At 43.6% G+C, this 18,110-nt stretch overlaps 1 protein-coding gene across 1 annotated transcript in view; it reads right to left on the bottom strand.

Moving 5' to 3' along the window:
• LOC117477428 (nck-associated protein 5-like) overlaps window positions 1–18,110 on the bottom strand; it is a 126,255-nt gene that overhangs the window by 102,643 nt on the left and 5,502 nt on the right. The window contains exon 2 of the mRNA XM_034124085.1: window positions 16,204–16,306. Within this exon, the coding sequence (XP_033979976.1) occupies window positions 16,204–16,306 (103 nt within the window). The remainder of the gene's footprint in view (window positions 1–16,203; window positions 16,307–18,110) is intronic.

Raw genomic sequence — 18,110 nt, 5'->3', positions numbered from 1 at the left:
AACTATAATAAACTACTGTGAAAAGATCCATTCTGCATAACAAGTACTTAATACTTTATATTATTCAGAAATGGGCCATTGCACAGAAAGAGTACTTTTTGGACATTATTTTTGATGCTTTTCTACTTGTACTTAAGTATCATTTCGAAATCAGGACTTCTACTTGTAATGTAGTATTATAAGACCAAAGTATTTGTACTTTTACGGATCTGAGTACTTGTCCTAACATTGCCGCTGAGCTACACAACCTGCCCAGAAACCAATGTTGCACATTCACCGTAGCATGAGTAACAACATGACCTCAATATTCTGGAAGTGTGTGTGTGTGTGTGTGTGTGTGTGTGTGTGTGTGTGTGTGTGTGTGTGTGTGTGTGTGTGTGTGTGTGTGTGTGTGTGTGTGTGTGTGTGTGTGTGTGTGTGTGTGTGTGTTTTGGTGGAAAGATAATCCATGCAAATCTCTGAAGCTGAATTTTCGGGCTGTTGAAAGCCAATAAGGCGGTATCAAAATGAGGGCAGAGTTAATTAATCATCTCGGCTTCCTTTTTTTACGGCCCTCCCATGACTGTCCCGGGGGCTTGTGCGAGTGTGTGCGAGTGTGTGCGAGTGTGTGTGTGTGTGTGTGAGAGAGAGGCAGAGGGTGGTGCAGGTTGCAGCTGGGGGATATTAGCATAAAGTAATGTGAGCCAGCAGACTGCTGAGCTCCTGTAGGTCCCGCTGCAAACCTCTTAGGGAAAAACAGGAAACCACTGACACCTGCCTTATTCACGCACTACTGGAAAAAGCAGGACTGACTGACAGGCAGAAGCCATATTCATCGCTGACGTTGCACTAATTAAAAACAAAAACAATCCTTTTTATAATGAGGGATGGTTGGATAAAGGGTTTGTTCAGTACGAATAAATGAGGCAACCATCAATCATGTATGACTTAGGATGCAAATCAAACTTCACAGAGAGAAATGTTTCTCCAGAGCTTTAATGTTTTCAAGCTACCATCTATCATTACTGCTAATGTGTTCCAGCTAATCTCTTCCTTTGTGTGCGTTGCAATGTTGCACAACAGCATAAACAGAAAGCAAGGGGTGTCACTCACTCTTGTTTTCCATAGAACTGACACTCAGTAAGATGACATTTCAGACGCTTATGAATCATCATCGTTTTTGAGTCATCACTTCCAGGTGTACCGTCGCACGCTAGTTTGTTTGTTTATTTGTCAAATGTTTCCTCCCATCTGTATTGGCCCAATTAGATACCAATTTTGTTCCCACAGTGTTTGTTTGCTGAGCTGCAATGGAGAGACAGTAAGGCTGGAGCCACACAAGGACGATAACGCAAACGGACCAAAATAGTTATCAAAAAAGTCTTCCGTCCACACGCAACAGGCACCAGAAACGTGTCCGTTCACACCAGACCGCTGGAGACGCTGTAGTACATATGCCGGGCCTGTAAGTGGCGCTGTACTTCGGCCACAAAATACACCAAAAGCAGTGAAGAAGACTTCTCGCGCATGCATGGTTGCCATGGTTGCCCTTCTGTTTATTCTCCGCGCTGGATTTAGCAGCAGAGGTGGGGTTTCGCCGGTCAACATGTCCGTTAAAGTTGAAATCTTCCGGACAAAATTTGAAAAGTGCCGGTCAAAGGTCTTCTTTGTTATTTATTGAGCTTTAAAACAAATGAATAACGACACTATATAATAATATAAGAATAATACACGCTTTTCCTCCCCCTCTCCTGACAGCCCGTCAGTATCCGTGGTCTCATGCAGCCGGCTGATCCAGTAATGAGTGACCCGACAGTAAACATAAACATATTTATAACTAGTTTAGGTAGTTTGAGAGGTAATTAAAATAGCTATGGGTGATGATCTAACTTGAAGTGTGTGTTTTCTTCCGCTCATCGCTCCATCACAGCGGGCGGAGCTGCAGGTTATCATGCAGAGCTGCGTGTCTCCTCTCCTGTCCGATTAGACTTCAATCGTGTTTGTGTCCATATCGATCAAATCTAGCTGGAAGCTCCTGCTGGGTGCACTGTCCTGTGAGATACCGGGACCTGGCTCGAAACACTGGGGCTATTGCGTCATCGTTAGCAGGAAATGATCGTATAGGTGTAAACACGGAGCCGTTTGCCCCCCCAGAGCGTTTCGTTTGCAGATCTACCCACCTTGGGACCCGTTATCGTTTTATGCGTTTCCATGTCGGCCTTGTGTGGCCGAACTGTCTATCTGATAGAGAACTGTAGCACATACGACCGTTATCGTCCTCGTGTGGCTGCAGCCTTAGATAAAGAAGGGATTTGGCGCGATAAGAACCCTAACTTTACTCAATTGATATACTCAGATGATGTAGTATCATACTAGCGTACACCGAACAAGAATTCACATTAAAATCGAGTTGAGAAGAGATATCTCGTTACTTATACCATATGAACACACTCCAAATGTGAATCAGAATCAGCTTGAATGATAGGATTGGGATAATGTCCTGTTGCTGACTTGTCTGAAATGTTCAAAACATCGCCCTCCAACACCACGATGAGATAGCATCACTCTAAAAGTGGAACAATTTCTCAAGGAAGTTACTGCAAGTTGATATTAAAAAGCATGGGCACCATAATGGTTGCCCTGAAGGAACTTAATCACTCTAAAATCAAATGGCATGCTTTGGATTATGCACCTATTAGCTAATGGGTAGTGCATGAAAAAACTCCCGTATTCTCCTAAAAAAGACTTTGGAAGAAAGGGTCCTGGATTTTACAGACTTTACTCATTGCCTCAGTGCACATACCGCTTTCATTTATTTCACAATAAAAGCAATGTTAGCGGGAGGGAATCTCTTGTGGGCACTTTCAAAGCTTTATTTAGTTTGAGTGTACCTTGAGTACAGACACAGAACGATGATGGGCAGTGCAGAACATCAGCCATAATGCCAACATTCATGCTAAAATCCATTACAGCCAGAAAGATAGAAAGAATTGTAGCTACTTATAAGTATTTCATGCTGGAAAAGACTGTGTGTGTGTGTGTGTGTGTGTGTGTGTGTGTGTGTGTGTGGGTTGTTGGGGGGGGATTTCTAAAACGGAGCTCAGGGAGTGATCTGGGCACAGGAGAAGCGAGAGAGTGAAATAAGATGGAAAAATGCAATCATGCATCCCGGGCCTCTCCAGCTTCTCGTTGTGTGTGTCCCCCCCCTCCCCCCCTCTCCTCCACGAGCCATTAGTCACTATCCAGCTCCTGTTAATGTAATTAGATAAAGGATATATGGAGCCTCAGAGCTCGGCGGAGACATTTGTCTGCATAATTGCGTCCATGCGGTGGCAGAGGCTAAGAACCCCTGGATTTCCACAAAACACCTCTGGCTCAATAACTTAGAAGAAGTGAAAGGAAAGAAGGATGGAGACGTTTTGGAGAGTGGAGGGGGAAAATAAAGGATGGAGAAGACATAACTCCTGAAATAATCCATTTGCTTTTTGCTGTGTCTCCAGAAGAACACAAATCCTTTTTTCTTGGCAATCCAATAAGCATTTACTCGCTCCAAAAAAGACAAAAGCACTCAAAGCCGTCCTCTATTTTTAGATCTGACTGTTGCTACACATTCAAGTGGCGCTTCCCCCCCCCCCAGTGTACACACACATATTAACACATACATACTGCTCATTAGGCAACCTAGTAAAACTGTCAAATGTCACAATCCATCTCCACCATACGTGCAGATGGCAGGCAGGTCCCCTGATTCAGACCTTCTGGAGATGTTTCTGAAAACGTGAAGCCATCTCGATTCTCGCATGTAATTAGTGATAGTCGCAGCTTGCCGGCTAGTGACCTACATATGGAACATGGTGAGATCGCTACACTACGCACGGCAGTCAAGAAGCCCTACATTCCCATACAATGCACAAATACACACTGGGACGGTTTAGAAATCAAAGCCATGGCTGCCACTATATGATAAATGTCTCTATAGATGGGAAAAATATCGTTTTTTTGATTGATGGATTGATCATTTAGTCTCTGAAATGCACTCGTATTCTCCGGGAAACTGTCAAAAACCAAAACATTTAATCCGAGGGACGCAAAACAGCAAGTTAAAAAAAGAGACGCCAAACAGCAAATCCTCACGTTTCAGTAGGTACAACCAACAAATCTTAAAATTGGCATAATATACAAAAAAAGGAATAGTAAATACTGCATACCCACATTAAAAACGAACATGTACTTCACTTGTCCGTATGAATAGAACAAATATGAGTTTTTTCATGAATCGATTGATAATTTAGTCTCGGAAATGCACTTGTTTTGTCCAGCAAATTGGCAAAAACAAAAACACTTAATTTAAAAAAGAGAGGCAAAACAGAAAATCCTCACATTTCAGAACCAGCAAATCTGCATACCCACACTAAAAACTTGGACCTGATACATTTTAACTTTCGTCAACCCTCCCCCCTCCCCCCCTTTGCCCTGCACCCTTCTCCCTGGGCGATTCCTGTCTGGGGCAATCGCGATGTAGGTGGTATTATATTTGGGAGGACTGCAGGGCAGGATGTTAGCCTGATTATCAGCCCAGTCAGACCTACTTTTTCAGCTCCAGACAGCCTGCCTCCTGCCCCAGATACCACCTAGGCGGATGGAGGGGCTTGAAGGGATGGAGGGGGGGGAAACGTATGGACCCCGACTCACCGCCAGCAGCTCCAGCAGGGGAACGTTCCGGATCCTCACGATGCCGTGGTCCACAAACTGGCTCATCCCGCGTCCGCTTTGCTCGCCTTTCCTCCTCTTCTTCTTCTTCCGCTTCGTTCTCCACTTCTGCTCTGAGTCTCAGCTGCTGCCTGCCGCTGTGTGCATGTTTGCATTTGTGCGTGTGTGTGTGTGTGTGTGTGTGTGTGTGTGTGTGTGTGAGTTGGAATGATGATGCAGCAGGCAATCGTGCAGCCTTGGCAGGGTAAAAAGCCTCGTCTGAATTCTCGTCTTTCCCTCAGCAAGGCCACATCAGCTCTTGTCAATATTTAACCAGCAGAGTCAGGTCGGATTAAATCACCTGGGCACGACCTACTGTGGTTTGCTGCCCAGGAGAAGCGTGTGTTTTCATGTGTTTGTGTGAAGCGGTGACTGGCTGCTATTTGTGCACGCGTGTAAAGGCATGAAACATTAACACATGTCAAGAGGAGTCTGATTCAGTCTCCAAGTCGGCTGTTTCTCGAGACTTCTGTCCAAGACTCACACTGAGTCAAGATGAACACTGGCCGCTTTAGCAATACTAACTGCTGCTGCCACTTGGGGAGATCTATGGTAATGTAAAGACAGACTTGGCAGACAAAAATGAGGGGTGTGTGTGTGTGTGTGTGTGTGTGTGTGTGTGTGTGTGTGTGTGTGGTGTGTGTGTGTGTGTGTGTGTGTGTGTGTGTGGTGTGTGTGTGTGTGTGTGTGTGTGTGTGTGTGTGTGTGTGTGTGTGTGTGTGTGTGTGTGTAGCTGACTGGCAGAGCGACGGGAGTATCAAACAGCCAATGAAAGGGTTCCTTGACATTTGCCTAAGGAGTATTTTTCCCTGTCTCACTGTGAGCGCAGCGCCTCAGTTTGACATCTAAAATGCCGTGTGACTCTGGAGCTCTGACAAGAAAAGAGAGGGGGGGGGGGGTCTTGGTCCAACTACCTTGTACTGGTCAATAGACTTCTCAAGTGGGTCAATTTGGGGATGAAAGTGGGAGGGCTGAACAAGGTTTTATCCAGGAACTGAATGCAACTCGGATTAGACCAAAATCACCTTTTTACCTGCAGGCAAATGCTCATAAACTATGATCTCAATCAGTATAAAGATGCAGTCATTTTCCAGATCGCATTCATCTACATCTTGCAAACCATCAGTATGAATATTCTCCTCCCGCTGACCTACATAAACTGTGTTTTCCCCCATCAGAGAAAGAGCCTGTGGCTGTCCCTGTGATTGATGGGAGTTGAGTGACAGGTGGTGCTCCTGCTCAAACAAGAGATTACTAACTTATCAGTCAGCAGGTGCCTGGGCAAGCCACGTTGAGGAATTTATGACATCACACGCAGTCGCTTCTCAGTCGTTAAAGTGTGAGTGGAGATAATGCAGCTGTAAAATCCACGCCCTGCCCTGTAAGCATTCCTGGTGACTAATTGTTTTTCATCAAAGCAGGTTCTTCTTAGTCATTAGACTTCATCAAATGGAAAGATGCCTTTGACATCTATTGTGTCAGCAAAGTGTGCTTTCATTATTAGTTAGAAGATGAAGGGTTGGATTGACGCTAATCCCACCAGTCATGTGCAAATCAAACCAGTGTAAACCATTATATAATGGCAGTCAACCCATATGCAGAAAACATAATGAACATTCTATCACTTAAATGAGCAAACATAAAGAAAGACTGAGATTTTAATAATGCATCCTTTGGTGATTTATGGATGCTTCATTTGTCAGGGAGAAGGCATCATGACACTAATACCCGTATAATGATTTTGGTCTTGGATGGCCAGAACATTTAATCTAGATTAGATGGCTGACTATTTTGCATCCTTAGCAGATAAAATGGTGCATTTGTCAAAACCTCAATAAGAATAATGATAGAATAATATAAATATAATGTAAAAAATTCAGGGCAATCGTTGTGGTTTGGACTGGCCGTAAAACTACACAACTAATTTACATAATTAAGTTAAACGCAACTATTTGCAAATTACAAGGAGCTGAAATTCCAAAGCAGTTGCGTCAATGTCTGCAGGAATGTGCTGAGCAAAAATAAAACAGGTTCAAAGCGCCCCCCCCCCCCCCAACCATTTGAGTTTAACCTCTCGCCCTTTAAAAACAAAGAGGTCACCAGGTGCGAGGAAGCACCGCTCCTCTATGTGAACACCTGGTAGAAAACCCACCACACAAGCAAAGCCAGTCTCAATTACCCCGGAAAGCATCCATTTTACCATTTTACCCTTATAAAGAGTCAGTGTCCTCGGGCATGAACACGTGTGGTAATAACCCTATTTGAGGACTCATATAGACACAAGGTCAATTGCAAGCACGCATCTGCATACAAACACACTCAATCAACCCCATTCAAAACAAACAAGAGGGGCCTTGAGCACTTATGTGGAGCCATATATCAAATGTACGTTTCAAAGTGGTTGCTGTATGTATTTACTCAGTGGTTGGAGCTAATGTGGAAACATGTAAATATTTCGTGAGAGATTGTGGGATCGTTGTGGCACTTCCGAGACCACCAACCAACACAGAGTCCGTAGAAGAGGCTGAGGGGAAACTGCAAAACGGGGTGATAATTCTCTGTGGGTTTGTACAAGCATACCCATTCACATAAAACTAGTCATGTGATCCATTGTTTGGGCCTGAAAACGCAACATTCAGATTTTGTTTCTCAACTTTAAAGGGCTCCTATCATGCTATTTGTAGGCATATATTATGGGTCTCAGATATATACAAATATATATAAAACATATCTATGATGAGTTTAGCTCAAAATACCAAACCGTTAATGCATTTTAAACATCCCTCATATCCCTCTATTTCAGCCCTGTTAGAGAAGGGCTGATTCTGGGTCAGTAGCTTTAAAAAAAAAAAAAAATGCAGGAGAATTCTACCCAGATACTCAGCTTAATGATGCCGTGATTAAATGTCATATCATATTCCAAACCACACCAAGGATTATTTCTGAAACAGTATGGAGCTCAAATGCTTCTTCTCTTGCGGGTTTACCACAAGATGAGTTCTTCTTTTTATTTCCTGCTTTTTTACACATACTCTCTCCAGTAGAGGTTAGCTCGGAGTGTTAGCGATGCTTGCTAACAAAGACCATATTACGTCCAAAACACGTCGCACATTGTTTCTGATAGTAACGTTTCTGATATGGCCGCGTGCATTTAAAAAACAGTATATGAAAACCCTGGTCCCCTCCCCCACATTTGTAACTCTGGTTTTAGAAAGCGAGCATGAAAGAGCTCTCTCAGATCCCAGCTGAGGGTTTGGCTGGGAGCCTGATGAGGAGGATGTGATCACAGGGCGTCCACTGTGCCGAAGAACAGACAGGACGCGCTAACCACCACCGCACCACCTTCTGCCTCTCACGCCCACCCCCAGTCTGCCAGGAGGCCCCCCCGCACAGCTGCCAGGTGAGGTGGTGTGCATCCCTGAGCCGCTGACAGACGCATCCCCTCCTTTTCTATCTGCCTCCTCCTTTTCACTGGGGTCTTAATCTGCACGTCCAATCCTGTTAGCGGACAGTTTTGCCTTCAAACCCAAACCTGCGTTGCCAACGTTGGATCCAGTGATGGCGCCTCATCTGATAAACAAACGTCCCTGGAGATGGAGCTTCCACACCAGGTGGACGGGGTTAACACCCTGGGATGAGCTCCTGTGTTTTGGTTTCAAGTTTCTCAACTGAGACAGGCCTCTATTTCAACGCAGTGAACCCGAAACACTGGTGTTTTTACACCTTCAGTAGGAGAGATGGCTTGTTTTTACACACTTGCTAGCTTAGCTTTGTCATTAACTGGGGAAACACACTGTTGTTGTTACAAGGTTTCCGTTGTAACTGCCTCAGGGCAAGTGAGGACATCCGAACTACACTTTCTAGTGTGATTTGGTCAGTATATAATCAAAGCTTTATTCCAAGTGATATATAACCAGGTCATGTTTTACTTTCATCTCCTAATTTAGCTACTTCACTCCTTTAATGTGTGACTCTTATCTTGATACATTTCCACTTGAGTGAATGTGAGGACATAAGTGTTTGATACTGTGAGGTGATAACACTGGCAGATAAGAGGACTCTCTTCTCATCAGGCCTTCTCAAGAAGGCCTCTGTGTTTCTTGCATTGGGCTCTTCTGAGGGGTAACCACAGGGTGAATAGAGATTGGTGCAAAGCGCTAATGTTTGCCGAACGACGCATGTGACTCTGACCGCACGCAGTAACGGTTTCAACTTTGATCTTCATCATGATTGGAAGAATCACCCCCGAACTCAAAAGGGCACAAAGGACGGTCTCATTGGCAGGGGGAAATGGACGTCCAATTACAAAGGCTGGCACAAAGCCCTGAGCGAGAGTGGACACACATAAAGCAGAAACACTGAGTCTTTCTCACTTCAAAGGGAAAGCCTCCTCACTCACTTTGGAACAGACCCAAAAGCTTCCTATGTGATTCTCCAACGGACTATTAAAGTGTCTTTGACTAAAAGAGAAGCGATAAACCCTTAGTCACTAGCGATAACAGTGAACATCAACCTATGTTCAGCAGGCAAATGTGCAATTTATGCATCACTATTACTAAGGCATGCGACGTACGTACACGCAACTTTTGACATGGGTCAGAGAATTCTGTGCACATTAGCACACATCAGTATGTCATTGGCAAGCAGAGAAGATGGTTCACATGCTAAGCTGAGAAAAAGCAGGTCAGCTGCAATGCTTGGCTCGATATCACCCGGAGCTAAATGTGATAATCCTTTGCTTTACTCACCTGAACATTACTACACTCAACAACATTTTCTGACATCATGTTGTTCAAATGCCTCTTCACCTCCGTTTCGCAAAAGTGTTGTGATGAAGAAACTGAGCTTAACTGCGTGATGCCGAGATCCATAAAATATTATATAATTGCCCTAATAAAACACAGCCTAGGTTTTAGCAGGGGACTGCCAAATCTCATTACTTGGAGGTTGGAAAAACAGACGAGTGGCTCATATCAAAACAGCCTCAACAATTATTAAAGCAATTTTACAAGGGAAGGGAGGCTGCTTAGTCTTATCCACAGCGTGTGGTTGGATATGGGGGAAGCCGTAAGGTTTAGAGCGGAGTCTAGGGAAAAGCAGACGCTGTAATCGCATGAAGGAGGAGACGGTTCCCATGAGACGAGGAGGAAAAGCGCCACTTCTTCTCTCCTCGGAGTCAGTGAGTGTCCCAGAGTTTGCTGGGTTCCCACACCCTGCGGCCCCGTGGCTACCCACGCGCTGATCCCAGGTATGTGTGGTATGCCACCTGCACAGTGAGGGAGCTGGGCTGGAGGCTGGTACACCCCTGCTGAGAAACTTGATTTAAAAACACTCAATATGAAGTGTGAGAGAACTAGCCGCTCAAAGAAGAGTCAAAGGCCCAATTCCAAACCAGACCCTACCCACTCCCCCTCCATCTGTAGTCACACTCGCAGCTTAATGAGGCTCCCTCCTTTCAGGTGGAGGGTGTAAAAACAGCAGAAAGCTTTGGGACGAATTCCACTCTCTCCGGCAGAAACAGGAAATGCCAAAAAACGGTTTCAAATCAGCATCTCTTGGATTAAAAATAACACAAATTAAACTCCAAATAACTTTTTATGGCATTTATTTTTTGTTAACATATTTTTGTTATCACATCTGATGTTTATAAGCTGCTTAGTTTTTGCAACAGTCCCTGTAAACTTACAAAACTTTTACCGTTTTCTAGACTTAACATGAGTAAACGATCCTAAGTTAAAAACAATACGAGGTAACCATGAAGTTGTTAACATCTGTATGTCGATATTAAATGTCTCTTGTTTGGCAGTTTATCAGTTAATGTTTGCACTGAACTATTTGTAAGCAGCTTGTTTCATGACGGACACACACAGCGTTGAAGCGGTCAGGTAGTGCAGCAGGTTAGTGTGTAGGGGGCGGTTTGGAATTGGGCCTAAATCTTTTTAAGTAACCAGCTCCCACCCATATTGTCCAATCAGCCTCGGCTTCAGAACCACACTTTACAGCAGTTCCTCAAGAATCAGGCGGCCACAGCAAATGAGCTCGGGGGGGGGGGGGGGGGGGGGGGGGGGGGGGGCACTCGTCCCCTGAGCCTGGCATCCTATAATACTCATGGCATGAGAACGGGGGCCCGCGCCAAGGCGGGCATTGTCGGTGGATTTCTACTGTATAATTACACTCAATTAGTTTGAGCTGCTCAGTAATAATATCAAACCCAACCATTTGTCTGCCTGACGATGCGGGAGCCAATCAGATTAGGCGAATCATTTTCTTCCCATCCAGCTCCAAGAGCCTGCTCCCCTGCTAAGTTTTATGTCTTTATTCTGCATTGTAACAACCAGCTGTAATGGGCTGTGGGGGAGGGGGCGGGGGGGAGAAGAAGGAGGAAATCCAACTTTGCCAAGTGGACTCCATGCTGGCTTACCATTTAATTCATTTGCACTTAAATTTAGCATAAAGCAAACTAATTTGTCTGTTGTGGAGCTTGTTTCTTGGACAACTTTATTGCCAGTGGGCCAGTGAAACAAGTTGCAGCCTGATATAACAGCATGGCAGCAAATCAGCACGTAAAACACTTTATACGAGGAGGAGGCTTGACAAAAGCCAGGGGGATTTAGCTAAACCCAAATACTTTGGAGATAAACAGGAAAGCACTACCACATGCTGTTTATTCAATACGACTCACAACTATGCAGCAAGCGTTTAATCAGTAATGTGGACCCCTTGATTATTAACCCTCCCCTGCAGAGTGATTTCAACTTAGCCTTTTGTTATCAATTATCTCTGAGCATGATTGCACTGCTGCATATATACATGATGGCAGGGTGTGGAAGAGAAACAAGGATATACTCTCTCACAGCATCCTTGAGCATCTCGTGTGACTCCTTTGTTAGATAAATGAGGAATTTGCTACAGGCAGACCCAGACAAAGCAAAAAGACAGAGATGAAGAGGGCAGCAATTTTGCCGATGATGGAGCATCCAGTTTGGTCTGAGTGAGTGACAAGACACTCATCATATCCACTCCAACCAGCAATCACCAAGCCCCAATGTTGTTCAAATGCCTTAAGGTGATTACACACCTCTTCAGACGTGCCGTTTAGCCGGGTTCGAAATGTCTTTCATCTCAGTTTGGATCGAGGACGTACGTACATTGCCAAACTTTCCAAAAACACGACCTGACAGTAAGGCCAGGTGTGTTTAGGTGTGAAAATGGGCTTAGCTTAAAGCGCTGTGTACATTATTTTCTTCACATTCCTACTAGTTAAAGCACAAACTCTGGTTGCTGTTAATGTTTATTTTTCTGTCAAATAACCAGGGTCGGAGGGAAACTTTAAAAATGTAATTTGTTACAAATACTAGTTAGATCAGTAACCTAATCTGAGTATCACAATATATGTAATCTGAATACTTTCCGTTACTCTGGATTACCTCATATTCAAATCAAATAAATGTGTTAGACGTTTTTACTTGCATTATGAAAGACAACAGAACCATGTGACCTCAGAAAAGAAGATATTTAGGATTTAAAAAATGTCCTCTTACATTTTGGCTAGACCTACAGAATGTTAGAGTTTACGAAAAGTGTTTTAGTTCAATATATGAATTAAAAGCTACTGTATTTTTGTTTTAATAAATCAGGTGTCCACCCACTGCATTAAAAAAAGATATTTAAAAAAAAAAGAAGAATAAGTGTAAATGAAAACCAAAAAGAAAATGCAGGCAGTATGCGTCTACCTATAATAAACTGATCTTTATTGATACAAGTAATCCCAGTTTTTTTGTTGTTTTTTAAAAATGTAACAGCAACCTGATTAGTTACTTTTTCCGTTACATGTAATCCGTTACTCGAATAAGAGAAAGCTTCTTTACCTCACAGCTTATACTCCTTTCTCAATCATGAGGATTTGAGTTTGTCAGTGGATAAACCATGCTTGTAAATATCCTCCAATGATTGTTTGAACTAAACCCCAATGATGGCCTCTTCTCTATAGGATGGACCTCTGACAGAGCTTCTGCCATGACCTAGTTAAAGCTGGCTGGCAGCAGCTAGCAACAGACCGTCGGCGGCCATCGGGCTCACCGTGCGCGTCCCTGCATGACGAAGACTCTCATCCGCAGGCGGGCATCAAATGATAAAAATAAATAGGCTCAGAATCAGCCCAGCAACACAGATGTTATGTAATGTAAATGGTGCCCCAGTTACTGCATCTGCTGCTACAATGGGCCAACGCTGAGCTAAGATGTGTCACCTGATGCTAACCCATGCTGCTACAGGAGCCCGTAAAACGCATCAATACAACGCCGATAATGCTGACTAAGGGTCCACTTCACTTAAGTGCAAAGGCCACACTCGCAGCAAATACAAGACATTTACACAAAGACATAAATTCAATTCTTTTGAATGAAGCCTGGAGCTTTTTGAGCAGCTTTGTACCAACAACTTCCCTCTAACCTTGCCTGCATGCATTGAGGAAACATATGCCGGCTCAATGCATTATGCATGTGTGAGGTGGCGGTCCTGACTGACATACAAACCCTGTGTTCACCAAATTACCCAAAGACGATTGATAGAAGCTTCGTATGGAGCTAGGCTATGTAATCCATCCAAAGAAGAGCAGACATAAATATTTCACTTGGTCCTTAGCTGACATATGGTATTTTGTCTCGACTTTTGAGTGCTAGTGTGAAGTGAGAATCTGTCAGGGGCGTCCCTGGTGGAACATCCTTCTTGTTCATCATGGAAAAAGAAGGCCAACCATTATCTGGAGTAATATACACTGACACAAATTGAGAGCAGCACTCTGACCTGTGTCAAAATGCTTGATCACAGAGGGTCATCAGTGGAGGTCTTACACCGTGTTATGTAAAATGCATTGTTAGCGGACGCCGGTTTTAAAAGTCAATTCGGAAAATGAGCCAAAAACTGGTTCACAGGTGACGCAGGGGGAAAAGCAGAACATGCCTGTCGTCTGACGGAATGTCAGAGACGGCCTCTTGTGTTTTCTCAGATGCCTGAAAAAATAAATGTATCGAAGGCTCATATCCTCCCAGGAAAAGGAGTGTTTACAGGACTTAGTAGGTTTATCTGTGCCAGGGCCAGCAGAGCCACAAGGGCCAGAGACATCATGTCCCCCCCCCCTCCCCCTGCCCCCATCAGCAGTGGATGGATAAAGAGCCAGGTTTGAGTTTACAGACAAACTCAGTGGCCTCATACTAATGGCGCCAACACGACATTAGTGAATTGTTGCTGTACAAAGGCTCATTGACAAACAAATTATAGCATGGACAGAAACCAGAAAACACACCATTTGCATGTCTTTAAGGATTCACAATAAATAAATCACAGCCACAATGGCTTCAATAATAATAATCTCATTGATTCAACATGATTTAAAGCTTCTTTTGATGAAATAAAACTCAACTATCCAATATGGAAGGGATATTCTTGTCTTTACGAACACAGAAAAAGAGCATAAATGAACCAGAGGACTTTGGATTGGCAACACCAATCAAAAGCAGCCTTCACTTGTCATGGTTGCCCATGCCATGGAATCCAATCTGCACACTGCCACCAGATCCATGCTGGACCTTCACCAAAATGCTGCGGGCTTCCTCATGTCCCACTATTAAAACAACCCAGCACCCTTATGCTCCTGCTGCCCCGAGTGAGAATAAGTCATTGGGGGAGGAAAGAGTGGTTCAGAAAGAGGCAAAGGATAAAGTAAGACAAAATGGATGAGTAATGTACAAAACACGGGAAACAGATCATACGAGTTACAAAAGCAGAAACATGAGAATGAGTGTTCAAGAGAATTGGAAGGGAAAAAGGGAATAATGCATGCATGGACAGTCGAGTGGACTGAGCATGTTGAATCATAAAGCCATATCACAAATATGACCTACTTTAATTCCCCTCACAGTAAATCAGGTCGCTGTGTGTTCAATTAAAGCTATTAAAGCCACAGTAAAGCTCACATCAACCAATAACTATTAATGATAGTGATAGCGCTCGGAAAAGCCTTTATGAATCACAGTTGTTGGATAAGAAACGGTACAAAACAACACATAATCGTCCTCTGTGTCACATTAAGTTACTCATTTACAAACCACTGTGGAAACATTATAAATAAGTGTCTTGTCTCACCAAGAGCATTCAAGTGTATCGCTGCTTCTAGATTCACTCTCATGTCTTTGTTTAAGTAAGAAATGATTGGCAGTTTGGGGCTTTGTGTCCAAATCAAAAGGAAGCATCACCATCATGAGCAGATACAGTTGTAATGTTCTGTGGATTGTGTGGGGATGGGTATTCATGCTTTAGTTTCGTGGTGTATAAAAAGATACTGTGGCTCTCTGCATGTCAGCAGTTAGGATAGGTCATAAAGTCAGGTCAAGTCAATAAAGTATGTTGACATCTTTCGGCTTCATTAAAGCCTCACTGTCAGTGACCTATGCAAGAAACTGCCCCATAAACAACATGGACATGCAGCTCATAATTGCATGGGGTGTATTTTGTTTTCCTTTAAAAGCAAACCAGCCTTCTAATTAGCCACGCTGAGAGATTACACTCTTCAACATTTGCCATTTAATCTGCAACAAATGTGTCTTGAGCATTTCCTATACCAACATGCTATTTTAAGACTGATTTATTATTTCCTGCACAGTGACTGTATGCACTGAGGGGGGAAATCCAGCTTCTTCACTGCCATGTAGACACAACACAGCAGCCACTATAGGACTGCACTTGACATTCCAAAGAGGCTACTTGGAAGCAGATTCACCTTCAGTTAACCCGGGGCCAAAACAAGTTTCCACTCCTGTGATTCGCCCCGGCATAAAGATAAGGCTGTCAATCACCGGCAGCCACGGTGCGTTTCACAAACGCTCGTAGGAGGCTGTTTATTCTCTGGGTTGACATGTGTGTGTGTGTGTGTGTGTGTGTGTGTGTGTGTGTGCGTGTGTGTGTGTGTGTTTTCATTTGAATCCTAATGGTTGAAGCTCATGGTGTCTGTGGTATTTTTATAAATGTCCATTTACTCGTCTCATTGATAGGATACAAAAGTAATTCATCTTCACTCTGATTATATTATCCTTCTCCTCTAAACACTCAACCTAAGTGGATGTTTCCTGGGACAGATTTACTTGAACACAGGAAGTGAAGCCCTTTTCATTCCCAGAAGATGAGAACAAATCTAAACACGGAGTAAATACTTAGGCAGTGTAAGTTACAATATATAAAGAAGATATATTGCATTCCAAACCAACCACAGCAATGAAAGCGTGGTCACACAGACATTATTAACAGACCACAAAATACCACGATGTTATTCTGATAAAAACGTAAAGACTCCCAAACATTTCCTTCTGTGGATTAATAGCTCAGCAATAGGTTTTTCGAGGCAGAACGAGGACATTCCCGGATGTCTGCTTCCTGACTAAGTGACCAATCTAACCGTCCGCGTGTCGGGGATTGACTTACCGGTAGGTTGCTATCAACAGACAATCTCTTTAACTGCTCCCTCCTCTCCAGGTGTCTGTTCATGGTCCCTCTGCCCTGCAGCGATCCACGCACCTGCGAAGCCCTGAAGGGAGGGGAGGAGAGAGGGAGAGAGGGAGAAAGGGAGAAAGTCAACAAGGAACACCTCATGTCCGGTAGGTCACGTTTCCGCTGTTTCACCTTTTAAAAAGGAGATCCAAGCCAAGTAGCAGTGGCAGCAGTTTCAGACAAAGTGACAGTCTTCTCCTGCCATCAATTTAAAGATCTCCTATCATGCTATTTTTAGGCATATATTATGAGTCTAAGATATATAAAAAAACATGTCTATGATGTGTTTAGCTCAAAATACCAAACAGATCATGCATTTTAGACATCCCTCATATCCCTCCGGGGACACATATTTATTTATAAAAGACATCGAAAAGTGCATTTTGCATGATAGGACCCCTTTAAATCCTTTCCCTCCCATTTCTTTCCATTACAATGCTCTCTCTTGAAATTGAATCCACAGAGATAAATCCCGCTGCTTGCTCTCGGCGTCACCCAGGCATCCCACCCTCCAACCCGTCCCCAGACCCCAAGCCACAGCCCTTTTGTTTTCCTAGGCCTCTCCAAACAGTGCTGGGAACCAGTCCGACCTGGTCTGACTGAGGCCACAGCGGAAGATAAACTCTTCACTTCACGCATACTACTCCTTTACAAAAGAGTTTTAGAGACACTGTGGTGGTGCACGGAGTAAGCACACCATTTCCTCATTGGGGAGCACAGGGTCAAAGGTCGGATGATGGACACTTCAGGGTCAGAGACGTGACGAATTTGGAGGTATGCATGGAGTCAATTCTGTCCTCAGATACAAATTCCCCTTAAATACCCAGGTCACCATTTAAACCTGGTTTCATTTATACATGGCCAATTAACCTTTCTTCAGGAGATATCTAGCTGGGGAAATCAGGATGTTCTCATCTCTTGCTCTAATTACAGAAACTATTATCGCTTTAAGAAATCAAATGCCTGCTTAACCATGTGCATTTAAAAGGTTTCAAACACAGAAACCACTCCTTAAAGATGAAAGTTGAACCTCTGCATTAATTATTTTTATAACTATCTAAGTCATTGTCATAATAAAACATTGTGGGTCCAAATAAATATGCTATTTCAAGCCACACCAAAGTTCCCAAAAACATCTCATGACACCCTCAGCATAAGATCCACTGGTGTGATATCCCACGCCTGCTAAGTGTCACTATTGGCTAGACTCAGAATGAGGCTAAATTGTATTCATCCCTTTTTCTTTTCTTTTTTAGGTCAGTTGTGTTAACTTGCCTCACAAACCTACTTATGCAACCAAACAGCGTCCCAAAGTGCCTTTTGCATCTGCTGCAGGCAGTATCTGTTACACCCTGTCTGAAGCTTCAGCAGCGTGACTGCACTTGTCAAACATCCCCACACATCAACATGACACGTTCCATCCACTGCCAATTTGGTAAGTCTAAACGTATCGACGTGAATCCACAAAACATCAGACTGCATGCAGGATCAGCCACTACGTATCCATTCAGAAGAGGTGTTATGTTTCCCAACATGACACAGTCTCCATCTGGCCCATTTCTGAACACCCTGGGGTTATGTCGTGTATAAGAAAGTTGCCTAATCAGTGAACAGGATGTGAAATGTCTTAAATGACACAGAAACATCAGACTCCTGCCTGTCGCTAAGCCTGGCAATGCAATGGCTAATTGTGCAAGTGTATTAAATCTGATGAAATACTCTGGTCTATGTTTAGATTGCATTTCAGTTTGGTCCCTTTCCGCTGGAGATTAGTAGAGGAAGTAAAGCCCATGGCTTCCCTTGGATGCAGAGATAGGGGGGTTATAGGAAATTGAGAGTAA

Source organism: Trematomus bernacchii, unplaced genomic scaffold (assembly GCF_902827165.1).
Source record: "Trematomus bernacchii unplaced genomic scaffold, fTreBer1.1, whole genome shotgun sequence".
Classification (NCBI taxonomy): domain Eukaryota; kingdom Metazoa; phylum Chordata; class Actinopteri; order Perciformes; family Nototheniidae; genus Trematomus; species Trematomus bernacchii.
Note: the sequence above shows the minus strand (reverse complement) of the source record. Positions and strands in the feature narration are given on the sequence as shown.